The 27,285-nt window shown below is 44.3% G+C and overlaps 1 protein-coding gene across 2 annotated transcripts in view; it reads left to right on the forward strand.

Moving 5' to 3' along the window:
• Positions 1-26,256, forward strand: part of RAB13 (RAB13, member RAS oncogene family) — a 56,124-nt gene extending 29,868 nt beyond the window's left edge. Inside the window, exons 2-8 of one of the 2 annotated variants that reach the window (XM_085639398.1) lie at positions 6,604-6,664; positions 8,027-8,087; positions 8,972-9,049; positions 10,441-10,530; positions 12,087-12,152; positions 13,593-13,643; positions 14,198-14,453. In XM_085639398.1, coding sequence (XP_085495524.1) covers positions 6,604-6,664; positions 8,027-8,087; positions 8,972-9,049; positions 10,441-10,530; positions 12,087-12,152; positions 13,593-13,643; positions 14,198-14,323 — 533 coding nt within the window. In that variant the 3' untranslated portion in view covers positions 14,324-14,453. Of the gene's footprint in view, positions 1-6,603; positions 6,665-8,026; positions 8,088-8,971; positions 9,050-10,440; positions 10,531-12,086; positions 12,153-13,592; positions 13,644-14,197; positions 14,454-20,784 lie in introns of those variants that run through there. The other variant, XM_085639397.1, reaches the window with a different exon arrangement.
• The last annotated feature ends 1,029 nt before the right edge of the window (positions 26,257-27,285 follow it).

A 27,285-nucleotide genomic window follows, 5' to 3' on the forward strand; every position in this document is an offset into this window, starting at 1 on the left:
CTCCGCGCTTGCCTTGGGAACCCGTCCTGGCTTTTCCCTGTGAGATAGCCCCTACAGGGCATCCCCAAGGTGAAAGCCAGGCATCCCGCCGCGGGGGGCCGTTGTGGAGATTAAGCAAGCTTAATGCCCAGAGTTGCAGAGTGTGAACCCATGATTAGGTCAGGCACCGAAGCGAGAATTATCGAGTCCATGGACATTTGAGCTCAAGACCCTGCCGCGTCGGGAATTGAACCCTGGTCCCGGGTCTGACCTCTGCCTCAGGGTCTGCCTGCTCTAACCAGTGAGCCACACTTCTCCACTATACACTACAATATGGCCGCACTTCTTAAGGCACTAGTCCTTTTTCGATTCCGATCTTTCTTTTAACACACGTTCGGCTTCACTTCCGTTTTCACACATTCTGATGGAAAAATGAACTCTGGTTCACCAGCAACTTCAAGTAAGTTGGCGTTCGCTCTATTCGTGCTTAAGCTTTGTACAGTGTGTCACCGTTAGTATATCTCAAACGCGTCGATTACCTAGGAGTTCACTCTGCACGTTTCTCGTTTGAGGGTTACCGCGTGTATTTTTTTACCGGTGGGCACACACGAGTTATAACTTTGTAATTTTAACGTTGCCATTCTCGTTATTGTACACACGTTGATTATTTAGGAGTTCACTTTGCATACCTCATGTTTCTGGACCATTGCGCGGCATTCTTTTCCGGCGGGTCCATATAACTCTTCACCACGTTATTTGAAACACTTTGGTTTACACACCTTGAATGGCCGATATTAAGATTCTGGTACCTTCACATTCACTACCACTACTTATCTCAGGGTCTTTATCGCCATCCTAATGACTTTTGGTAACTTATTTGATTTTATTTATATTTTACTCCTAGCATGCTCACGAGATACACAAACTCTCTATTTTTGCTTGCACTATCACATTGCTATCAGCACAGTGTACAGTCTGGTACTTGTTTATCTCATGAGTGGTCTTACTCATGTTATCTTTATTCTTTAGATATTCTTCCCTGACGAAGGGCACTACGATGCCCGAAATGCATCGGGAGACTCGTTGATTCATTTGACATATACAAGATCGATATGAAATGTACAATATCGTTTTGGAAATAAATCAAGCTTCTGGATACATGTATAAACTGGATTTCAAACGTTTCTGTTTATGAGGAGAACAAACTCTTAGATCCCACACCGGTCGGATTGTGGGTCATCGCGGTGCTCAGAAGGACGCCCCCCAAGTTGGGTGACGCTTTCATTTTCATTACGAGTACCTGCACAACAAGGGTTTTCCAGTTCTCAGTATTTGTAGATTTATTCAAATAGTGTCATTACAGAAAGCAAAAGTCGTTAGTCAAGGGAATTAGCATAAACTAAATTCATAATAAATGCAATAATGTATAATAACGAAATTAAACAAGCTCAGCACATCTGGCCGGCAATCAATCAAATTAATAATAGTAAATAGTAGATACAGAAAAGGCCACTAGCATTTAGCCCTCTCCAAGCATCAAAGAGTAATGTCTTATAATGTTCTGCGCAAAGAAAACTCACAAATGCATTTCATGATTGTATGTAAATAGACGGTCCTTGAAATGTTGCACACACTGCACCAATCGCATTAATTCAAAATAGCAATTAGTTGTACATTATTTTCAGTGGTTGTTAAATACATAATTTGTTGCACAGAAGAAATTGAATGTTTTGATAATGCAAAAACACAAAGAGAACAAGGGGCTGCTTCTGCACATTATTAACGACGGAGGTTTAGTTCATAGCCTTGTAATGTTGCAGTACAAATACATCTTTTCCCAAGGAAGCAAACAAAAATTAAAGATGTTGGCATTGTAAATGACAATGCCTTTTATTTGTGTTTTGAAAACCTGCAAGCGGTGCATAAACATGTGCTTTGTACTTATAGTCCATGCTTATGAGAAGCAAGGCTGGCAGTAAAAGACAGTCACTGCTAGCCTTGCTTCTCATAAGCAACGACTATAAGTACAAAGCACGTGTTTATGCACCGCTTGCAGGTTTTCAAAACACATAAATAAAAGGCATTGTCATTTACAATGTCAATAGCCCAAACTCTCACAAATGCGAGACCTATTGCATTGCAAATGCTTGTTAAAGTTGCTGTAATAAACTGTTTAAGTGACACTGCCTGTAATTTGAGAACTTGTTTTAGTGGTGATTTATTTTTGTCACCCTTACAAATAATAATAATAAAATGCATGACACAGTTGACAGGATTTTTATTTTATTTTTAAAAACATCCCGAGTAGTTTTTTGCTGCGAGCATGTGGCACCCGGTTTAGATGGTAGCAATGTTTTCCATTGTATTTTGGAGCATATGTTTATATTTAAAAAAACATAAATGCACCAGCGAACGGCAGACCTATGAGCTTTGCCAATGCTTGTTTCAGCGGGACAGGCCTTACTGTGAGTCTCATCCTGCCTTAGTGCAACGGGCCTTACCCTAAGATGAAAGCTTTAGGGTGGCGGAAGAGGTCAAGGAAGAGCATAGCTTCTTCCTCTGTCTGGAGGATGTGACTGTTGAGGGATCGGTTAAGGGATGGGGGTGTAGGTGGATGAGCGCATGCGCGGAAGATGCCGCGTGCTCCGCTTCCTGCACGCAGCCGCCAAGAGGCCATGTCACGTGACATGTTTAGCCCGTCACCTCTTTTTTAGGTTCTTACACTGTGTATTCTGGGATATGTAGTTTTACTTTCGGCATCGAAAGCATGCACTAAACAGCAGCACGAGCATTGCTGTTGGTGTTTAAAAACACAGGACATTTAGGACTTTTGGCAGCTATACTGATCCGACCTGCAGTAGCTCTTATTTTACAGGACAAGCTCTGCATAGCAAACGTGTCGCCACATTAAAGGCCTGTTCTGTTTTTCTGCAAACACTTGTTCTCGTGATATCTAGTTTAAAAGTGAAAAAAAGAGGCTCGCCCTTTTAATTTACAATTTTGTTCACGTTTTTATCGCCTACGTTAGACATTCTTATCTCGTTTTGCTTTTTGGCCTGTCTAAGAAATGCACAAAATCGTTTTTATCTATTTTTTTATATTCGTTGAGTCTTGGTTGCGGGAGAGGTTCAGGAAGTAGCATAGGACAGCCATGTCCCCACTCCCTCTCCGGAAGGGCTGACCTTTCCAAAGTATGTGGAAAATGCACGCGCTGCAGAAGCATGGCAGGCCTGCCCTATTCTTCCCTCACGCCTACAGCGCCAGCTGCGCTCTGTCTATTGTGTAGGGCAGGGCCTGGCCTATCCAGCCGAGCTGTTGTCTATTGTGTACGACCCAGGCAGCCTGTCGGGGTGGGGCGGGGGCAGACTTTTCCTGCGCCGATAGGGAGTTGGTTAGCTTTTTTTTTTTTATCCACATATCATGCCCCAATGGCCAAAACCCGACTGATTCTTCATAATTAAAATGGGTGACCTTGCGTGGCTCACCCTTGTGTATTTTATGCATTTTATCGCCCTCGAGTATAAAAGGCTCTGTTGGGCTTTCAGCCGGTGGCAACGCTCCTGCGTTGATGGTAGATCGCATCCAGTGTTATCTTCAGAATTTTGGGGACCCAGGACAATTTGGGGGGGGTCCTTGTTCGCAACAACTTTGAATTTTATTACGCATTTTCTGCTAATTAAAGCCCCATGAGCCCGAACAACATTGAATTCTACTTAAAGGCGGAGATGGAGAAAAATACAGAAATAAGAAAAAGAACACGTTCCCTTGCCCATGGGTCCCTTGCATGGTGGGGGTCTTGGCCAACTGCCCACTTTGCTCATGCCTTAATTTAAACGTCTTTATGGCCTCGTCTATCAGGCGTTGGGTTTAGGCCTAGTTTGGGTGTGTTGTGTTGCATGGTAAACAGTCATCTATTTACATGCAGAAAGAGCAGGCATGTTGGCAATGTGCCTGCCGAATGTTGCATGCTCTGTATAGCTCCTCTGCAAATCTTTGCACCAAGCACTGAACTCTCCTTAGGTGAATGCTGCATTTAGTATATTCATTTGACAACATGGCGGGTACGGGGCATACGGCAGCAGTTCTAGTCAGTGTATAAACCAGAGCACAGCAAGGTCTTGCTAGTGACATACTGTCAGTGAGGTGTGCAACATACTAATTTCCACAAATCGCCTTGCGATGGACTTACATACAATAGTCGTTCTGAACATTTTCTTTGCACAGACACACTATGCCGCACCAACAATGGAAAAATTCAGTTTTGCAAATGAAAATGTACGTTCAAAAATTGAGTTGTGAGTGACCAGTTTCCGTTTGGCACTAAAAATAGGTTGGATAGCTACTCCATTTTGGAAGGTGTTGCTCTGAGGCAGGTAGAGTTTAAATGGATTACCCTGGACCTCCGAGGTTTGGTGATTTGGTCAAGTCTAGTATATCCTGGTTCCACCGTTAACGACTTACCCTCTAGCACAAATTACACAAAATCCTCAAATGTTTGCATAACATTTACAGACCGTTGGTCTCTTCCTGCGCATACTGGCTTTACTTCAGAATGCTACAGATTTGATTGAAATGAGCGCTCTTTAAAATAGCACACCATCTTTGGCGCAACATTTAATTTAAGATGGGCTTTTGCACATTGCCACAGACCGGTTTGGATTGATTTTTTTATTTTAAGGTTAGGACCTGCATACCTCTTTCATACAACATACAAAGAATGGACTTTCGTTCTGCCCCTTGCTCAAGATTGACTGCCTTTCTTTTCTATTCTTTCTTTTCTATCTCAGTTCCCTGCTCTTTATTCCATGGCCTTCCTCTCTATTCTTACGTTTTCCTCAGCCATAACTTAGTTTACATCCTTTTGGTTGGCTGACTTGTATCCTTCCACCTGTGAATTAAGGGGACTACTTTTTAGGTCTCGCCTGTGACCACACATGCACTCTCACATGCAAGAGATATTATTCACTATAAAGGGCTTGGAGCCTGCCCATTGCATCCCATTCATGGGCTTCATTGTCTCATGTGCTGCCTCGTAATTGGGCAGCGCGTGCAAGCTTCACTACTTCGGTCTAGAGCATGGACCTAGTACTGATTGTTGTATCTAGATTAGGTTCCTTCTGCTGGTGGCGCTGTGATTGAGGCACTACTTTTAATTTTTTATTATCGTCCCCTGTTTTCCTTATTGCTACTTCCCACCAATTCCCCCACCGCTGTTGTCCAAGTTGTTTCTTCCCTATCACACCCACCCTCCGTTGTCTGTGCTGCCCAACACTCACCATAAGAAAAGCACTGGTTGCGTCTATAGTGCTTTTTTTAAGCACCCCCTCCTACATCATAGCATTCTATTATTATTATTTTTTTGCTTTTACCCATGCTTGCTCTCATATAGGCGAGAGCTATTGGCTTTGCCAATGCTTGTTTAAATTACATGCGCTCCATGAAAGTGCATTGCTTTCCTTGCTCTCTTCCACCCCTCCCCCCCCACCCCACCCCACCCCCCCCCCCCCCCCACACACGTGCTGCTTTATTTTTGTTTACTCATTTTATGTAGTTTTTATGAGGGCCTGCTAGCTGTCCTCTGCTACCTTAGTGCTCAGTTTTGGACTTCACTCTCCTGCATCTCATCTTCCCCTTACCACTAGCACACTCTTTTCTTTTTTGAATATTTGGACCCTTGGCAGCTACACTCTGCTGCTGCTCCACTGGGTTTTGAGTTGAAGCATCCCAATGATGTCATCTCAACCAACCTCGGCCACCCGCCACAATAGCACCCCTTCTTTTTTATAGTGTTTTGTAAAATGTTATTTTATATTTTGTTTTTACGAAGATTTGACAGCTGCTCTGTTCTGCTGGTCCTCCTGCTTTCTCCGATTGCCTGTAAACGCGCATAAACTTAACATTTTAATTTTTTAATTTACAGTTCCGAGATGGCCGTCCGCCATCTTGGAACAGTAATTAAAAATAAACTGACTAAAACAAAATAACAAGATGGCTGCTCTGTGTGGCTGAGGCACCTATGTATGAGCAACTTCTAGTTACCTACTCAATAACTAGTTCCCTTTCAGTAGAAATAAAATGACTTTTTTGAAATTTTAATACCGATGCCCAAATCAAATATGAAGAATATAAAACTTATGTTTGTTACTTGAAAAATGCACAAAAATTGAAAATACTTTTTTAGAGAGATTGACAATTGAAAAACAAAATTCTGGTACCTCATTAAGAAGTAACATGAGCATGATTTCTGGTAGACGTTTGTACATTTGTTCCCTGTGTGCATAGATTTAAAAAAATGTTCGCTTTATATCATACACTTTTACAGGACAACTTTAGAGGGCTTCTAGTTGAAGTTCACAGCAACATTTGCCCAGCTTGGTGTGCATGATTAAGCAGCAGATGTATAGGATGGGTTCACATTCTGAAGAAATTTCATGTGCGCTCAGTCCATATCTGCTAATGAACTCTTCGATCAGTTAATGGAGCACGCAGCTACTGAATAGTCTTTGATACCCTGGAGCCACTATAAGTTCCTCCTTCCCAAATCTATACTGTGGCTTCTACCTTCTTGGTGCTGTGCAAACCCTATGTGCAGTTCCAGGCCGTACATTTTCTTTTCTGTTTCAGGCATCGACTTCAAGATCCGGACGGTCGAAATAGATGGGAAGAAGATCAAGCTACAGGTCTGGTACGTGAGACGGGTGGAGGAGCTTCCGTTGGTGTAATATGGGAGAAGGGACATGAACATTAGTTCGCTACAAGAGTGGAGGACTCCAGTGGTCCTATGAGGAAGAACCAGTGATTGCCTGATGATAAAGAAGGGCGGAGGGGGGCGACGACTTACAGGAAAGGGGAGGCCTCCAGTAGTTCCACCTGGTGTGGGAAGGTCCCCATTGAAAACACACACATACACCCAAGCTCCTGCCCTTTTTATGGATGACTAGAGGCATCCACTGCACTGGGGTGGCAGGCTTCTTCTATCAAACAAGCATTGGTAAAGCCAATAGGTCGCCCCTTTGGGGCCTATTGGCTTTGCCAGTTGCTTATGCCAGTTCTGTACTGCGTTGGGATGGTGTGCAGCAGCTTAAACAAACAAACAAAAAAAAAGCACAATGGAAGACGTGACGGACACGTGCATGTGTCAGAATGCATGTGCGTGGCAGCAGAATGAGGCAGGCACCATTTGCATTAATGTTTTATTTACCTATCCAACCTGGCGGTCGAAACTTAAATTAGTAAATACTTTTTTAGGGCAACCGCACCCAATTAAAAAAAAAGGTTAATGGGTGTTTGAGTGACTTGGGGTTAATAGAGGAGCGAGTGGTAGGAGGAAGAGGAAACCCAACAAACAGAGTGTGGGGAGAAGCGCAAGAGGGAGAAAACACCCCAGAAGTACATGGGTGAGAGAGAACACAGTGCGCAGGATTGGGTGAGAAAAGCTCCTGGACGAAGGAGAGCAGTGTAAAGGGGCAGAATCACATTGGCCGAGAGAGAGAGCAACATGGAGGGGTGGGGATAGAGCTGGAAAACATGCACTCATGGAGTGCTTAAGCCAAAAGAAACGAGAGCGGCCATGGAGTGGAGCGAAAATACCACTAGGCGATCTGAAGCGCATGGATTGATTAGACATTGAGCCTGAGTAGAGATTTGTCAGTGTGGATACTGAAGTAGTGTCACTCATAGAGGGGTTTCTCAAGCAAGAGAGAGAGAGGCCAGTAACTAGGTACCATCAGAAGTGAACCCCTCTGCCTGCCACAGGGAAGCTGAGGGATGAATAGGCACAGAGTTAAAACTGCATCCTCCCTGTAGGACTGGCCATTTTATTCCATGTTCACCAATAACCCCTTAAGCCCATAGAGCCAACCTCTTTACAGAGACACCAGTGATAGAATTGCATAGACAGAAACCTCTTCTCTCTCCTACACTTTATGCTCATCAGTAGGGTCCGGGCATTTAATGGGCAAATACTGGGAGCTCTCACATAATGTGCCCTTAGTCCATTTCTGGAATGTGCGGCTTTAATAAGCCTTTTCATGCTTCTTTATTTTAGGGACACAGCAGGACAGGAGAGATTTAAGACTATCACAACAGCCTACTACCGAGGAGCCATGGTAAGGAATGAGCATTTGCCAGAAAGCTAGATGTGTGCTGAGGCACCATGGGTGTTCGCCATAGATAATTGTAAGGAGATTGCTTGTGTCAGGCGTCTGCCTCCTTAACACCATACCCATGTAAAGGGAAGTGGCTGTGGTTTTAAGACGGTATGTGGTGAACACGTGTGGTAAGGAACAGGTGTGAGTCGAGAGCCCGTAGTAATGGACGGATGCATGCCAAGTGGTCATGGGTGTGTGCCATACAGTTGTGTTACACTAAAGTATACAGAAAAGTGATGGATGATGATGTAGGGCAAAACCGTTCGTGGGTTGCTTGCGCTTCGGTTGAGGAAGGACCTAGGTCGGAAAGTTTGGCTTGCGCTGTACCCATTGGAGCAGGGTCAAGACTAATTTGCATATGGCTGGGTCCAAACTGATTGTGTGCAAAATAACGATGGATTGGGATGCGGCCCAAGTAATTACTAGTGGCTGAGATTAATTCAAGCATTCCATCCATCACTTTTTTCTGTACTTTAATAAATGCGTGTATGCAGAGTAGCCATGGTAAGACATGGTTGTGTGTTGCATGATCATGTTAAAATAATACGTGTGGGAAAAATTGACAATGAGGACAGTGGTGTGTTTGCAGTGGTCATACAAGTGCGATCAGAGGATTCATGTTAAGGAGTGTCTGTAATCGGAGTAGCCGTAGCAAATCAATGGGGCCTTGTACTCCGTGAAATGGTAATCATCGAGCTTGCTCTTGAAACATTGCATTGATATGGTGTGCGGAGAGTTTTGCCTTCCACATTACTCCTGACCGATTAATCGGAACGTTACACGGGGGATCGAAGCAATAGCACTTCCAGTATTTATTCGATGTACTTCACGTTTCTTTCCAGGGAATAATTCTGGTCTACGACATCACTGATGAAAAATCCTACGAAAATATTCAGAGCTGGATGAAGAGCATAAAAGAGGCAGGTGCCAGTTGTACTTTTAATATTTACCAGCATGGGGAGCAGGGGAAGGGATCTATTTGACAACTTCGGCCTTTCTGATTGCGGTAGATTCTGGCGGCCTTTAGTGCACTTGTGGATGTGACCTTCCAGCTGTATTAGAAGTTGAGTTTGGCACGGGTTTCCACTCTTTTAGGTGAACTTAAATTTGTGATCTCTTTTGAACCTTTTTGATTTAAGGTGTGTTTGGATTTCTGTGGGTCCTCCTGGAACTGACTCGGATTGGATTCTCGTGGATCTTTAAGCTTTTGGCCCTCTGTTGGTCGGAACGTGTAATGTTCGAGCACTCTGGATCTAATGTGGACTGGGATTTTTGCCATTTTAAACCTCCAGATGAGAAGTGAGTTGAGATCTTGGTGGTATTTGATATCTAGACTTCATGGATCTGTTTTGCTGCCGTGTGGTGGACTTCCTCGATGAGCTCAGGGTTGAGAATGTTAAGTATCAACTGAGAACTGCTGAGTGAGCTTCAGTTTGGGATCTGCATTGCATCATATACTTCCTGGATCTGATGTGGGTTGGATCTTGGTGAGGTGAGACCTCCTGGGTTGCTGTGGTCAGAGGATGGTCTATGAGGGGTTTTGGTTCGTCCATATTTGATGTGTGATCGGATCGTTAGTGTTTGGGGCCTGCTGGTTCTGTTTTGTATTGGGGCTTCTGTAGCATTAGAGACTTTTTGGTTTTGATTATTGATGTGGATTTAGTTCTCTGATACTGGATTGGCCAGCAGGTAAGATTTTCGATGGGCTTGCCCTGAATTGGTTGGGGTCTCTCTGGGTGTTTATCTCCGGGTCCTTTGGTGGTTTGCGACTTCTGAGGTTTGTATGGTGTCCATAGACTCATTTGTTTCTCTGTTGGATTTGAGCCCTCTTTGGTCTCCAGTGGGTTTGGACCTCTGTTGGGCTTTTGAACCTCCTGGACCTTACTAGATATTTGATATTTGTGGGTTAACACCCTGTGGGTCATTTTTTTTAATATAAATTGGATATTTCTGAAGACCCTGTGGATCTCTTTGGGTTGGGAGGTTTTCTGTGGAGGTGGGTATCTCTTTGATCTGGTGTGGGTTGGGAATTTATTACGGTTAGTGTCTCTGTGGAGACAAAATTGGATAATTTACATACACTGGAAGTAATAAGGGTTGCGGTCTCTTTTTTGGGGTTCAGACGTACTTGGTTGGTATCTGTAAAAGGGGGGTGGGGGGGGGGGGGGAGTTAACCTTTGGATTAAGCATTGGTTATGCCCTTTGTGGATGTTAAGACCTACTGAAGCTGCCACTTTTTTGCGCTTTGATGGGGATGATACCAGCCTTTAAACTTTACATTATACGGTGTTCATGCTGTATTTCTTTGTAGAATGCTTCGTCTGGGGTTGAGCGATTACTGTTGGGGAACAAGTGTGATCGAGAGAACAAAAGGAAGGTCTCGAAGGAGCGTGCAGAGAAGGTGAGCACATGTGCTTGAGTTTTTTTGGGTGTCCATGCATGCATCAAAATGGGTGGGTGCATCACTGTGCATGCTTCAGTCTGTGATCGTGTCCATGTTTGTCAGCATTACCATATGCAGTGTTAAAAAATCAGGAGCAATTTAGGCAAATGTTCAAACTGCTGTTTAAATCCCACTGCAAAAGTTAGAAAAAGGTATATATTTATGTTAAAATGCAAATGAAGCTAGTTGCAGTTGTTAATCCAGAAAAGTAGAATGAGCTAAAGCTGAGTAAATCTACATGCTGCTTGCAGGACACCAGTTCAAATCCATAGAAACTGCCCTTCACCCCTGCTTTACCAATAAAATAAGCGCTGTTTGTGCCTACGATAAAACCTATGATGACTTAAGCGCCGATAGAAGAATTCAGTTTGTGATGCCTGCAATGAAACTGGTCATTTGTTATCGTTGTTGTGTGTCTTCTTCCTTCATGCTGCACTTTACCAGTACCGAGGAGAACGAGCAGGTGAGCGCTGTTTGAGCGGCTGTCAAAAAGGATGCTCGTAGAATGAATCCTGACTTGTGATGTTCTTGAATGGAAACTGAGAAAAATGATAAAATTGAGAGATGGGAGAACTGATGCTGGTGTTGAGACAAGGTTTTTAGTCAAGGGACTGGCGTGAAGAATGCCTCTTGTCTTCTGTTCCCCTATCTTCTAAATTTGAAATGCTTAGAAAACATTCAGGCAATGGTAGTAATGTTGTGGTTGGCCTCCCGTCCCCTTGCGTGTAAGTCGATGTTTGTCTCAGGCAGCCATATGTATCATCATGGGATGTCTAACTGATTGCAAGCACCAGTCTGGTAACATAGAGTTTAATCTTGGTTCTTTTTATTATTACTTTCATCCAGAATGATAAATGAGTTGCTTTTCTATTCCCTTAACCAAGTTTTGTTTGGTACTTATGAAATGTGATAGTAGCATGTCTGTGGGGGGCATGGATGCGACTGTGGGAGTAGTGCATTGCCGAAGATATTGTTGGAGACATAGGTGTATGGATCTAGACTCATGTATGTTTTTTTTATAATGAGTGTAGAGACGTTGGAGGTGGTCCAACCTGCAAATTGGAGACTTGCAGAGGTTGAACTTACCTTGATTTTCGAGGGGTGACTGTGGAAGACTTGAGTTGGTTTTCCAGGGGGACAAGTGGGTTGGTCTGAAGGAGCTGTGGGAAACATAGCTGGGTGGGACCTTGTGTTTAAGGCGGGGGGCTTCCAATGCTGAGGAGATGTGCGTTAGCCCGCAGTGCTTGTAGAAAATGTTGGTCAGTGTGCTGTGTCTGTGGGAGTTGTTGTGTGGTTGCCTCTGGTGTATATGGGAAAGTTTCACTCCTTTGTGTTACACACAGGATGCTTTAACCTACCTGGAGGAGATGCAGGCTGTTCTGCGACATCTGTGCAAGACGTGGTTCATCCACGTTCCCTTTTGAAAATTTGGGTTGGTTTGATGTTCCTCTGGGAGAAATGGGTGCATTGCTCCATTGATGAAACCTTCTCTTATGGCTCTTCATTTTTTCTAGTTGGCGAAGGAGCACGGTATTCGATTCTTTGAGACCAGCGCCAAATCCAGCACAAATGTAGAAGAGGTGAGTGAGCTCTGGCCAGCTGTTCCCAAGATGTGATATTGCACCATAGGCTTTGCTTCCCACCCACATGCATGCCGGTCAAATGGCTTCAGGTCTAGGGTGCTGGGTTTGTAATGATGACATGGGGCCTTATTCAGATCTTGGATGGGTTACACCGTCACAACGGGGAAGGCATATCCCAGCTGCCGAAATATAAATCCCATTATATCCTATGGGATTTATATTTCCGTGGACGGGATATCCGTCACCATTGTGACGGAGTAACCCGTCCGCCGAGATCTAAATCAGGCCCGTAGTTTTGAGCAGGGTTCTCCAAAGTCAATCCCGGGAGCCCGGATCCATGTCAGATTTTTACCATATCCCCATTTAGATAAATGGAGTGGTCTTAAAAAAAAAAAAAAAAAAAAAAAGGCTTGGATCCGGCCCTCCAGTACCAACTTTGGAGAACCCTGGTTTGAGACTGTAGTGAACATAAGTAGTTATACTAATAAAACAATTACAATATCATAAATAAAATTGAAATCTTTAAAGGTCAGAAAAAAGCCCCATTGATCCAAGTGTTTCCTGCTGAGCTTCTCCTGAGCTATTGTGCATGGGTCTGTGGACCACTGTTCCCAGGAAAGCTTCTATAAAAAGCTGCTTCATTGTCCCCAGGGCCGTTTGATACAGACTGTGCCGCTTTTAAGTGCTCGTGTATGGTGCTATGGATGATCGTGTTACCAAACGAGCTTCTTCGACAGAGCGTTGCATTTGCCTGCAGGTCCTTGTATGACTAGCAGTTTCTATGATCAGCTATAATAAATGACTTTTGTGGCCAGAATTTTGGCACCTGGCAATACGCCTTTTGGCCCTCTCCAGTAAAGTGTTTCCCCTCAGCAATATGGATGCATAGACTGCTGCAGTTAGAAATCCCTCCTGCCTATATGTTGATTTGTGACCTACAAGCCTCTGTGGAAGCAACGCCAACCCCCCTTCCTAATTTATTCTGGCTTCCCTCAAAGAAGTACCAGAATGATGTGCCATTGATTATGTTGTGAAGGAGAAGGATTGGCTACCCTCCCTGTAGTGTCGATGAACATGCTGATGGAGTATGAATAACACAGTACGTTATCTAGCGCTAATGCGGCGTAGCTACACCTACTGGCACCCGGGGCAGCCCGTAAGTTTGCCACCCGGTGCAGGTAAGAGCGAGGGGCGTCCGACGGATGACATGTTGCAGGAGGAGGGGGGTGGCCGAAGGGCGACTTGTTCTCAGGGTTGGGCATGGTGGTAGTCGACAGACACAATTTACTCACCTCTGCCACCCCCAAAAAGAGTGCTGCCAGGGGCAGACTGCCCACATGAGGCAACCTATAGCTTTGTGTATGAAGGTGTACTTTCGGCTGCTCAGGAGACTGTCTTCAGTTGTCTTGTGACCAAGTCTTTCTCTCTTCTCCACAGGCTTTCAATGCACTTGCTCACGACATCTTATTGAAAATAAGCAGAAAAGTGGTAAGTTGTCACCTGTAGGATTAAACTAATGGTCTGTACTAATGCTCCCAGGTTTAGTTTTCCTGCTGTGACTGATGTTGGATCAAGAGTGTCTGAATCAGGAGCCCAGACCGTGCCGGAGCAGGTGGTATATATGGTGGTAAAAATAATTATAGCTGCATCTGCAACTCCCCTTATGTGAGCGCCTTGTTCCACCTATTCTTGCCTTGTTCCAATCACACAGGCATAAAGCCAGCCCAGTACCCGATCTGCTTGTTTACAGCTTCTAAACTTGCAAAAGGACAGCTACTCAGCCACACCAACTTGGTTTTTTTTTTTAACTAAAAAAATTGCGTTTGGCAAAGTGCCTGCTGTCGCTCTTGCAGTACCTGCGTGAGTGAGTAACCTTTTTGTGCTTAATATGGTAGTAATAACTCTTAATTTTGTTTGACGTGAAACTCTCAGTTTCGTCTTTCTATGTTTCACTGTGGATGCTTGAACTGCTAAAGTGTAAAACTCCGCTTTGGTTTTCTCTGCCGAATATTTTAATTTTGTATTCCTGTTTTTTCCATTAGGGTGACCCCGCAAACCTCCATCAAGCCCTTAACACAACCCGTACTTCGTATTATGTTCAAAATGTGATGCAGATTCCAGGAGGAGAGCCCTGTAGTCGGTGCCCATCTCCATTTACATCATCTTAATCCACCCCTCTTCTTACTTTTCACATATTATCAAGTGTGTCCCTACTTCTTGGTCCCTTCATTTGCAGGGGTCCCACCAGCAGCTTTAGTCTCTCTGCCGTTTCTTTCTGTCTGATCATGCAGTTTGGATGTGATGCTGACCTATGAAATCTATATGGGGCTAGTAATGATGAGCACAGAGGGCCCACCGGAGAGTGGAAGGATGGTTTTGATATTGGGAGGTGGGGAGAGTGAAGGGGGGGGGGGGGGGGGGGAGTTTGGAAGTTGTTTGTGGAAGTCCAGGTGGTAGTGCAGGACAGGCCACTGTCAGTGTCAATGAGCAGTTCCGGATTACCAAATTGGCTAAGTAGGCTCCGGCCTATGGGCCCCGCTCCTTTTAGGGGCCCCGCGACAATAGATCAACATAATATTGATTTGGTCTTGAAAGAATATAACAATCAAGATTTCTTAAATATTGTTTCTAAAAGATAGAAAAAAATGAATCGTCTCAGACGAAAACTTTACTGTAAAGACTCTATAGATGAAAATACTGTATTGATGTAATGTACCTATTAACAACATAAGTACATCAACCAGAGACATCCGATTCACATAACGGGTTTTCTCTTAAAAGTACATCTTCTGGCAGCTGTCAGTTTGTAAAAAAACAAATCTGGGTATTAGGAGATAATTTGTGAGCGGAGGGGACGAAATTTCGACTTCCTACGGGCCTCCACAGGGTTTAATCGGGCACTGTCAATGTTTTATGCAGGTGATGTCCGACATAGTATTCATGGACGAGAAGAAGATCTTGTATCTTAGGACCTCGAGTTGGTTTAAGCGTATGTTGCAAACATGTGTGTGCCGACAACAGCCTGAGGATCAAAATCATCCGCGGGGGCGCGTCAACCCTCATCCCCTGGAGGTTGCTAAAAGAAGTACTCGGGAGTTGAATTGGTATTGACTGCGCTGCAAAGCCGAGCTTGGAATCTACAGCTATTTCAAGTTATCCCACATTGTGGACACGTAGCTCATCCGTGGGATGCTAACGTCCTAACCAACAAATTCCTGTTAGGCCAACCCCGCGCGACATTCCGGACTCCCAATGCCAAACCCGGGTTAAGAAGCACAAAGCAGCTTGCTGGAGAATAAAGAGACAGATGGTTTCTTTAAGTTCAGGGCTCTGTATTTCAAAAACCCACAATAATTACAGAGCACCAATAAGTAGAAAAACAACTGCTTAACAATTGTAGCCACACAGCAAGGCTATCAAGCCAAGTACAAAATAGCTACAAAATGTCTCTACTCCAACATCAACCAAGATCACAACATAAGAGCAGTAAAACGCGGGGAAGCGCTTCAGTTGATTTCACTGCAAAGGGCAGAAAAAGTAAAGGTGCAAGAAATGGATTTCTAGCTCTCAATCATCTAGATACCACAAACCCCTGTGCCCTAAAGTGGCAGCCTCTCCCAGAAGGACACGTTTAGGTCTGTGACTAGGGAGAACGGCATCCACTTCTGCAAAGTCCCACTGCACATGCGTAACCATAGAGTTAGCACCTATGGCAGAACGCCTCACTCTTCTTCCGTCCATTTGGTACCCATCACCGAGTCAATATTATTTGGGTCACCGAGCACAATATTCACCACTTTTTTGTACCTTATCTATTTATGTAGCTAAATATTTGCTTGTTGTCCAGCTCCTCCTCTGCATTAATTGCATTAGTAATGTTGCTAAACACATTTTCATTTTGAGTACTAAGGGTCCTTTGATAATCACTGTTAGGCAGATGTTGATCCAGGTTCTTACTAAGTTTATTGGTTGTCCTTTCTCTTCTTACCATTGATGCACAGTTGTAGCAAATCCCATCCCATTTACTTCTAAATTCTCCCTCATTGGGGAAAATCCATAAACCCTCCTCCGTGTCCAGCCTCTTAAAAAAGAGTCGGCAAATCTACCGCGCAACAGTACCTGTGGCTTGCTGGGAGCATAATACACTGCTCCCTGCCCAGCAACAGATTATACCTGCTGAGGATGTCTGGCCCGTGACTGAAATACACACTGGACCCATCACACAATTCAGCTGACGAAGATAGAGCTGCCATGAGTGTCTGAAACTATACCTTATGAAAATTAGAACCAACCTGACAGGCAGTGTGATGTTGCCCAGCTTGCATAAATTAAGTGTACAGGCTGAAGCTCTGCCTCAGAGCGATAAGTGCCTGGTGGTACTATCTGGACTCGGGAGCTGCCCTCTCTCCGTCTCCTTACGTCTAGTACTGTGATCGAGGTTTTGCAATGGTCCTGCTGCCCAAGAAGTGGCCCGGCCAGCCTGAGATTAGAGGAGCTACCCTAGCCTTAGCAGAAGCCTTCCAATGCCTTTTCTCCGATAAACTCCAGCGCGCCTGTTGGGTCTTGAGCAGACCCTGAGGATAGATCTGTCATCCAGATGAACACTCATCTGCATCATAAAGTAAACCCCTCCATTGCCATCCGTAAGGCACCCAGAGCCTTGTACTAGGAGTTGGATGAGTGTTGACAAGCCACCCCGGCTTGCTTGCCACGCCATGAAGAGATCCAACAGGGCCCCAGCCACGTGGATCCGGAGTTTGCAACTGTTGCTTATCCAGGTCTGGTTTGCTGTTAGTTTTGTTTTGGGTAGCGGCCATCTGAACGACCGCTCACTCCTTTTAATTATGACATTTGGAACTGGAACGACACAATCCCGATTTCAGTGAACTCTGAGTATAGCAACCACCCCCTGTGCAGCATTACTGAAATAATCCAATAATAAGTGTACAGTTTTGAGTGAGGCTCATTGAAGAATTTGGCAGTTGTGCCTTTTGACTTTTTTTTACTTGGGCGTTGTGTTCAAAGTAATGTCAATTCCTGCACTATGCAGTAAGGACGTTCTCCAACGGGGAAAATCGCACCCTCCCGGCATTCCTGTGATGATGTGTTAATGATAAGTCTTTCGATAAAACTCTTTTCAAAATCTTTTTTTTGTTCTTCTTAATTTTCACTTAAATCATCCGTATGTTATACAGCAATAATGTTCACGTGACATTATGCTTTACATGCGTCTTCACATATTTTTGACACAAAACCCCGATGCATTTCGGGCGTTGCCCTTCCTCCGGGGGTATTTCTGTAATAAAACAAGGATACCACTCTTTATAACAATCCATGAGCTGCCTACCATGGTGTACATGTATTGCAAGAGCTAAGAAACAAATGTGACCTAATGTCAAGAAATAGCCAGAAATGGAATTGAACAGGGGTGTTACTATCGCTATCCTGCGTGCTGTGCTCTCAAAAAACGTGTTATGTTGGTGAAAATTAAGCGTTCCGAATGAACGGCCCAATGAAGTGACTCAAAAATGGCGACGAGTGCTCAGAATAATAATGTGCCGCGTTGAGAACGTGAAATGTTAAGGAAAAGCATATCAAAAAGCTATACATACAACCAAGTTGTTCGTGAAGTGAAGGGTGTGCTTCTGCTAAAAACGACATTGTGAAAAGAGAATACAGGGGCTCGACGTTCAGAAAGTAAAACGTGTCCTTTTAGAACCCTTGTACTCAGAAAGTGAGGGTGAAAAAACGTTCTGTTATAATGGCTTCGCGAGAAGACTGTGAATAAAAGCTCATACTCGGTACAGTGAAACTAGTTTCTTGTCCCGCGAAAATGTCTCGGTGAAAATCAGCGTACCTGTAGTTACTCGGAGAGTGAAGCGTGGTGAAGCCTGGAGTCCGTCGTAAGGATCCAAGTGGATGTGAACCCGAAATGACCCGGAAGTAAATATAGTGCCGAAAGAAAGTTGAAATAGAAAACGCCCTAGGATTTCAACCGCGGTGTTAATCAGATGTTAAACATGGGAGCGTGTAACATGTATCCGAAAGTGAAAAATAACCGGAAAAAAATTGAAAAGATTGCGTGTTAAGAATCGTTATCACTACTGTATGGATGCTGGAATAAAAACATATCTATGAGCATAAGTTGCAAATACCACCCTAGTGTTAGAGAAACATATTGCTCACGAGTCCGAACGTAGATTGGGAGCCATTTGTGTCAAAGTGTACTGCCTGGAACAATAAAGTTATTGACAACTCTGAGATTAGAAAAAAAGGAGGTGAACAAAAATAGTACAGGCCCTGCTTTTCTGGATAGTGTACAAAGGCAATAATATCAATTTACATGCAAAAGCTCCTAAATCAGCACTAAGTCCATTTACAAAAAAGCAACTAAACTCCATACGTTCATTGAGTCCCTTTGGGTTAATGGAATTTAATCGATGTATCCAATAAATTTCACGTTGGAGTAAATATTTTTTGTTGTCTCTCCCTTCTGTTAAGGGTACCTGTTCAAGCACCATGAATCTGAGTTGGCTGATATTGTGAATCAACCTGTTAAAATGTACTGCTACAGTTGGTTTCTGGTTTCTTGTCCTTGTATTACTTTTGTGTTCCGTTAACCGTGTTTTTATTTTTTGTTCAGTTTTACCCACGTATGGAAGGCCGCACAGGCATTTTAGCAAGTAAATTACATTGTTGGTATCACACTTAGCTGTTACTCCCAAGTTCACAGTTTGTTTACACTGAGTGTGTTGGCAAATCGCATTTTTGTGCATTAATTCCTGCACTATCTCTTGAACAGTTGGATCTAAAGTCTCCTGACTACCACAGAGTTACTTCTGCTCAAGTAATAACCCTGACTGACAGAGGAATATGTGAATGTAGATATGGTGTGTGTGAGAGAGATTGTTGTACCGCGTTTAACTCAGTTTTCATCCCATCTCAGCAAGGTGGTCCTTAAATCTCGAGTATCTGGGGAAGGGGGCTTTGAGCACTTGCGGATGCAAAACATAGCACGCAGCACTCCCAATTGGCCCAGCATGCCCGCGGCTTATAGCGGATGTCAATGGCACACACTATTGATGAGCAGCGGGTCATCACATGGCGCCCCCATCATGCATAAACTCTAAACCACATCACATATGGCCACCTCATCAGAGCTATGGAGGAGGCCCTCCAGCCTTGGGCCCCCACTGGTCTTTGAGGTGGGTCATTCCTTCACCCACCTTCAGGCATGCCACGAACACTCCAGAGTTCATACATCTGAAGTAAAACCAAATTTAAAGAGGAAAGCCCCTCAAGCAGAGTTAAGCACCCTCAATCACTTAAAAAAAAAAAGACTCTTCTCACAGTGTACGTCTGCTAAGACAGTCCAACCATCTTTTTTTGCTTTGCCCTACCTGTAGTCCTTTATTATTGGCAAGAAATGTCCCAAAGGGTGTTCCTTTCTTGATATATTGTGTAATGGTTTAATGCGTGTTTAGATGGTGTGTTAAGATTGCCTTGACTGCAATTGGCTTATGACCTAGAATAGATCCTTGATAGATGAAGTGTACCTCAGGCAACACCTTTTATTTGATGTATCAGTATACCATAATGTTTGTCGGTTTTCCTTTTCTAAATGTCTTTTTCATGTTAGCGGCTTTTTATTGAGGACACCCTTTTCACCTTTAGGCTCGGTACACCAATCAGACCGCATGACTCACACTGCATCAAGAAGTTTTTTTAACCATGAATGCTTTAAATTCCAACACCTGAATTAAGATGACTGCATTTACAGATTCTCTGCCTTGGAAAAGAAACAGGTCTGGTAACCTAAGGGTGAAACGTGTCGGTGTCTAAAGGCTACTGACAAGAAAAAAATGTAAATGAACCAAACTTGCCTTAAAGAATAATCTTTTCTGCGTTGTTTGTATATGAGATGTTTACTCGACTCAGGCAAAGGTGTAGCCGGTTCTGTGCTTCACAAAAAGACTATTAGTAGTTATCTGAAAGACTAAACTACAAATATTAATGAGGAGAAGTGGTGTAATCGCTAATGTCTCCAAGACCTGGGCCCCAATCCCAGATTCAGCTTTAGACCAAAAATTGTGCGATTTGCGACAACTAGCTTGTCCTTCATGAGCCCTATATTGTAAATATATATAATGAATTGTAAATCTGTGTATTTTAGTGATTCAAGAAGGAAATGTGAGATCTCCAAATTAAATCCGTTCCCCCCCCCCATTCCTTGCTGCCCGCTTCCTCATGACCCACCGAACTTATTACTGTTCCATGTACAAAAGCTCATGTTTGAGATGTGCCGGCTGTAACAAATATGTTCTCCGTAAAGCACTTCACTGCTCCTTGCACTCAAAATGAATAAATGAAAAATACCAGAATGAGAACAAAAACAGAACTGGAAGAGCCTTTCTTGTTTAACATGGCTCGGTACAAGATTTCTTTAGTAAGCACAATGTAAAAATAAATATTGTTTGTGGCAGAATCTGTGCAAGTGACCGAACGTTTACTATTTTGTGTACAAATGGTCTATAAATATTCACAGCAGTTCCTCTGTATTAGTATCCATGTGTTGCTGTTTCCTTGGTTTAGAAAGAAGTGTATTGATCATATGTATCTTTTCTTGCAGGGTCATGGCCCGAAAGGCCAGCTGGATTTGAAGAATTCTGGCAAGGCGAGCAGCAGTAGTAAATGTACGTTGGTCTGAGCCGGCTGCCGGGTAGCATGAAGCAGAAAGGGACTGGTGCTACAAGTGCGCCTTGAAATGGGGCATGGAGCTCCACCGTTGCCCCTGTCTGTGAAGGCTCTAGCACACCCCTTCCTCTCACCCATGTCCTTCCAGGTGGAAAGGTTGGTCGCAAAGACCCAGTTCCTCTCCATTGACATCAGTCCCAGTAGCTTTCGGCCTCGTCTAGGATTGCTGTAAGCGACTCTCGTCGCCTTGCCTTCTCAATGGTAAAGCATCAGCTTGTTGCACCAAGTCGAACGAGAAGTTGATGGGAACAGGAGACCATAACCCCCAGTGACTCCTCTTGAGTTGGAAATCCATTCACCCAATCAGGAATGCCAACTTTGAGACTCTGCTGGAAGTTAATATGTCCATCCAGGAGCACCACACCGCAAGTCTTCGCTCGAATTTCATTTTGACTCAACACTGGAAGTTCATTTCTTCTGTTCAGGGTGCCAGCATTGACTCTCCACTGGAATACATTCCTTCTCACGAAAGCATCAACTTTGGCACTCTTCGAGAAGTACATTCCTCCTGTTACAAGAACCAACTTTGTACTTTTGCTGTAAAATTCATTCCTTCACTAAGGAACACTAACTTGGGCTCTCCAGTGAATGTTTATCCCTTCTGTTGGAAAGGCCAGCTTGACTCTACTCTGGAGTTCATGCCTGCTGTCATGGTGCACAAATTGTGATGAGCTTTCGCAAATGACTGATACCCACCGATGGGGTGGGAAAGGCGGCTCTTTGCCCTCTTTGATAGTCCATATCTCCAGTTATAATGTTTTGACACTTTGTTGGAAATGCCACCTTGCAGCATCTGTTCTGACCCCTCCACGGTGATGCCAGCGGTGATAATCTTCAACTCTTAATCTCCATAAGGACGGTCTCTGTAGCACAAGATGGTGTCTGCCTTTAGGAGGAGTTTTCCTTTAGAACGTAACTGTTTTCTATCTTGTGACCAAAATACTTGTGTGTCTTCCAATTTCATGGTGGCTGCTTGACTAGGATGATGGGCAAGACCAGAGGGCTGAGCTTGTCCAAGTGCTGGATCTCTTGGCCAGTGGAATGGGGTGGGGGGTGCTGGTGGGAGGTAGGGTGTGATGTTCACTTTGTGGTTTAGCAGTTGAAAAAGTTAGGCACCTCTCTTCGACGAGCCCCTGTATCTCGAGTCAGATTGGTCACTAGGATAATCGGTGGGTTTAGAGCTGTGGCAGAGTTGGAACAGTCGGACATTGGACAGACTCTGCCTCAGCCCTTCCCGTAGCACCTTTCTGGTGCGATATCTCCTGACTCATATTTATTGGATCAGGATATGTTTTATCCCATCGCTTTTACTAGCAGTCCCCTTAGCCAGGGATGCTTTGGACCAGAGTGCTTTCAGGGCTCTCATGTAAGGCTGCCGACTATTTTAGTATGTTTCCTTGTAGCTAATTGTCTTGGAAACAAAGCCTTACATCCCTTTGCCCATGCTGCCAGCCTGGCCTAATGGCTGTACCTGCTCTAACAAAGTTTGTGATGGTTTTCAGAAACACCCGGAAAGACATCCAATTGGAAATAAACCTGGCAGCGCTATAAGCAGCAACATTTCAATTTTTGTTGAAATAAAATAAATGCTGGCCTTTAATATAAAAGCACTGGACCTCTCTTGGTGAAATACTGCAAGAGGAAGGCAGATCCAGGGTTTGATAATCCACTGCTCAAAATGCCATGTGATGGCCACTGTTGGTTTGAATTTCAAGTCTGATCCCTTCCACGTGCCATGGTTCACTAGACCGCATGAGGGAAGCAAGAGCATTTCTCGTGCAGCTCCTATCGAGGCCAGCTTCCAAGCACTTAACACTTTACACCTTTCAGTGTGAGTGACTGAGGAAGATGGTCTGCCAAGATCACATGACGGGGACCCTTAGAAGAAAGCGGGACAGTTGATGCCCCAAGTGTGCACTAAGGGTATTGGATTCCAGTGCAGGACATTGGTGCAAACCCCGGGTGGGCTCAGTATGTTGTTCTCAAAGGTTGGGGCTTGAGCCGCAGAGCGAAGAGTTTGGTACAAATGAAATCCGAGGTGTTACAGGATGAGAAGTGGACACTGCCAAGCAAAGCGAATCTGCGATAAGAGATTCGGAAAATTCTCTGGGCTTTCAATGCACTAGCAACAAGTAATCAGATTACATTCCTGCCTCTAATGGTTACAGGTGGCAGATTACTCTGGTGCACAGTAATCCAGGTATGGAAGGTGATTTATTTTTAATTCTCAAGGGAAAAGGTCCCATCTGTTACTTTACTTTTCTAATTTTTCTCATGAACACCCTGGAAAGACTTGGGTTGCCAGGGTTGCATCACAACTCATTTTCCGCTCACCAGCTTGCTGTACAACAGCCCTTCACCCTAAAACGCCCCCTAAAAATAGTTGCCATTTCTTTGGGATAGGCGTTTCGTATTTTGCTTTCCTTCATGATACCAATTTGATTAGTTGTGTTGCACTGATTTGGTATTGTTCGGAGGTCATTTTAATAGCACTGACCACCCATGACCAGTGTAGAGAGTGTGTGAGGAGCTCTCCTGCCTTTATTAGAGACTTGTAAAGCAAAAAAGAAACATTCACCAGAAATGGGGATTTTTGCCCCACTTTACGTGAACTTGGGGTTTCTAGAAGGCCATGTTTAAGGCTTTGGATCTAAAAGTATTACCACAGTCCTGTATGGTGTTATAGACTTTACCCAAAATAGATGCAGAAGGCCCAGGACATAGCTGCCAACAAGCCTGGTGTCATTGAGACGACCTCATCCATTTCATTTTTGGGCTTTTCTACCTAATATTATGCACAGTGTGCTTTGTAGACCCATGTGCACGCTGCAAAAAGCTAATGTGTTATATGTTGTTTTTGTGTTGCGTGTAGCTGCCCCTTCTTTGGCACTACACTCTCTGGCCCAGTTCAGGTATGCGGGTTGCCATGTTTCCTTGTCTGGGAGCCTGCTTGTACCCCTTTCCTTGCCCTAGCGCCATCTCTACAGGCGGTTGGGGTGGAGCCTGCAGGGGTGTGACAGAAGAGTGTGTTTAATGAAAGTATGAGGAAAAAGAGGACAGTTGTCAATATTCCTTTGACCCCCAAGCTGGCTTGTAACGATTCCTTATCCAGGAGTTGGTCTCAAAGCAGTTCCTTGCCCAGGAGAATGTTTCCTGGTGTTGTGTCGTCCACCTGCCTTGTCTTAAAGTGGGGGAGGGCTTGTCCACCTGCAGCCGGAAACCGGAAGTGAGCAAGGATGAGACCCACATGACATGGGTGTGCGTCTCAGTTGCCCAAAGCGGGATAAGAGAAGCCAGGGAAAGTATTCTGGGTCTCCTGCGCCATGGCTGTCTCGCCCTGTAGGGCATGTGCTCTTATGTTACACCCGTATCTATGAGTATACTTAACCGGCGCCATTTTAGCACATAATAGTTAAGTAGCAAACAACATTATTTTTGCTGCGTGCTGTAGAAATTGCCAACATTATGTAAGAATGGAGGGACTACCAGGCCAAGAAGCAGCGGGGGAGGGGGTATACCTCTCCAGGTTGTAGTGTGAGCACATGGCATCGAGACACTACATTACATTGACCTTCTCTCCATATGGGACCTTTGCACTGTCACGAACACTAAGTTGTCGGTTGGTCATTTATATTTTTCCCGCACGCAAAACACTAATTCATGATCGGGAAAAGATGTGACCTGGGAGCGCTCACTTAATCTTAGCTTCCCCTTCTGCCCAAACAGTGTGATTCTAGGCAAGCACTTTCTCTCCAGTTGTCTGAGCATCCTTATTTGCTGACACTGGGAGGGTGTAGGAATCCCCAAGTATCAAGCGTTTTGTAAAGTGGACATTTATATGCGAGGCAGGGCCTCTTAAAATACTACTGTTAGGGAAATGTCCTGGCCGCCTACCACAAGTTCTCCGTAGGAGGTACGCTACAATGTGCTGACCGATAATTTAATACTCTCAGTGGAACATTACTTTTTTTTAAAATTTCCATGTTGTGTGAATTATTTCTTCGCGTGGGTCGCAACTGTTGTGAAAAACTGAACCGCCTCCACAAAAGTTTCTTCTTAAAAGATCGAGTTTCCTGCTCCCCAGAGAGTGCTTCGACTGGAAGCAGGAAGAGCCCCGGTTTTTTTTTTTTTTGGTTTTTTTTTTGTGGTTGGCAAGTATTATGATATCACTGCGTTGGAATGTAACCGGACCAGGGGGCATTGTAACTTCTGGGGCGTATGTCATTGCCATTCATAGAAACCTAATGTGATGGCAGGCAGACAACAAAGAGCAGGCAGGGGGCCTGTCTGCCCGTTCCTTGCCTGCCTTTCACTCTCCGAGCCTGCCGGGTCTCCAGTTTTATCTAAGGGGCTTCCATTGCTTCCATCTTGTGAAATGGGGCTGGACTTTGTCCTGAGTGCTTGCCCCTGTAGCGAAAAGAGAGTTCAGTGGGCTGTATGTCTGTTGCTGAGAACTGTTTAACTTGCAGGCCACAAGCTGTACTTCCTAAAGATTGTCTCCGGTTTCATCCTTCTGAGATCGATTGCGTGAGAACATCAGAGTGGTTTGAATAAACCATGCAATTTTAGCTCGGAGGAAAAATGCCTCGCATATTTTTTTAACTTTTTTTATTCCTCCAGTCCTGTTTAAAATGAGGGACCCTTCTCCAGGTACAGTCAGATTAAATTCTGTACACATCGTACCTTTTCTGCAACAAAAGAGACGGTTTTAGTTTTCGGATAGATTTTAACTTGAATGACCTATATCCTCGTGCCTCCCTGACGCATCTAATCTGTGATGTCCGTGTTCAGTTGAGCACAGCAGAGGGTTGCCCAAGATCACAGTGGGGACGTCGGAACCGGACTAAGTAGAGCACTTTTTTATTCCTATTTGAGATGATGAATGTGCGACTGACGTAGCGTCGTCATGTTTTAAATGTGCTTTGGGATATCAGTGGGGGAACAATGTACCTAAATGTCACAATGTCACTTTCCCATGTCTCAATGTTTAGCCAACTTATGAACACATTGTCGCAGGAACCATGTATCGTGCCTTCAATCGACCTTATGGTGGGTTACACAAGGGAAAAAAATGAAATAAAAAAGGACCTAAATGCGTGATGTTTACAAGCAAAGGAAACATTCCTTTTACCTTATTGGCCCGTGAATCTGCTTCACATATGTTCAAAGCGCCTTGAGACACTGACTTTCAACCACTAAAACATGTGCCTGATTCCATTTCATTTTTGGGTGGGATTGCCTGTATCTGACACACTGTTTGTAAGTGTCCAAGTTTGCCCTCACTTTGTGGGGGATGGGCACCTGGAAATATTTTCAGTATTTTTGAAGTAAACGTTTATAAAAGTGATCCTGTGTGTTGTCTGTTCTTCCGTAGGAACTTCCGCAAGAGGGTCTGTATGGTGTCTGTGTCCTGCGTTTTAAACCATATAAGATTCCACTGTTGAATAAAAGTGGGTAAAAAAGTGTTCACACGGATGTGGCCCATTAGAGTAAATTGTATTGTATTGTAATTGCATTTATATAGCGCTTACTACCCCAGACGAGGCGTCAAAGCGCTTTTTTGGCGAGTAGCACGCTACTCCGGAATTCAAAAAGGATTAGTGTTGAATTAGTATATTGAAATATGACAGCAATTTGAGTGGTGGATATGTTGGTGACAAATCAACTTAATGATTTGCTTCAGTTGTCCCATTTTTAGGTCTCGCCTGAGCCAGCGATTTAGCGCTGCTCTGGCGAGAGCTATAGAAAGCGGGATTTGGAAGTGCAAACAAGTGCTTTTCAGGCCGCCAACTACTGTGCATGTGCGCCGGGCGCGAGCACCATTTGGCAGCCTGCTAATCACTTTCGCGGCCGCTTTGATGTTCTCAGTGAGCCGCGCGGCCACTGAGAACATCAAAGCGGCCGCGAAAGTGCTCACCATATGCCAGCCTTCCCTGTGTTGCTTTAGCACTCACCGCCCCCCCACCCCCTTCTATTTCTTCGTTGTAAGCATTGGTAGTAGTATTTACACTGAACCAACCAGCGTCTAGGAAACGGTGATGACAGCGTTTCAAGCACTTCGGCAGTTTCATCTGCACCGCTGAGGTATGGTGGCCATGCATGCTAAATTATTTCCATTTGTGCACATAAATCTGCCCCAGCAATGACAGAGCAAATACCCAGACAGTAAGAATCTGTTAGATTCTAATATTTTCCCCCTGAGCAAGAATGCAGTGTTAGCGCGTTTGCCTTCCTTTGTAATTTCCAGGAAAGATGCTTCGCTCCTTTCTCAGGGGGACCCCTCCTTCCAGTTGTCTTCCTCATAAGATTAATCCCGACCCCAACCCGGTGCTCAGAGCAAAAACAAACACGGCTATATGTAAACGTATCCAGCGTT

Source organism: Triturus cristatus, chromosome 12 (assembly GCF_964204655.1).
Source record: "Triturus cristatus chromosome 12, aTriCri1.1, whole genome shotgun sequence".
Lineage (NCBI taxonomy): Eukaryota > Metazoa > Chordata > Amphibia > Caudata > Salamandridae > Triturus > Triturus cristatus.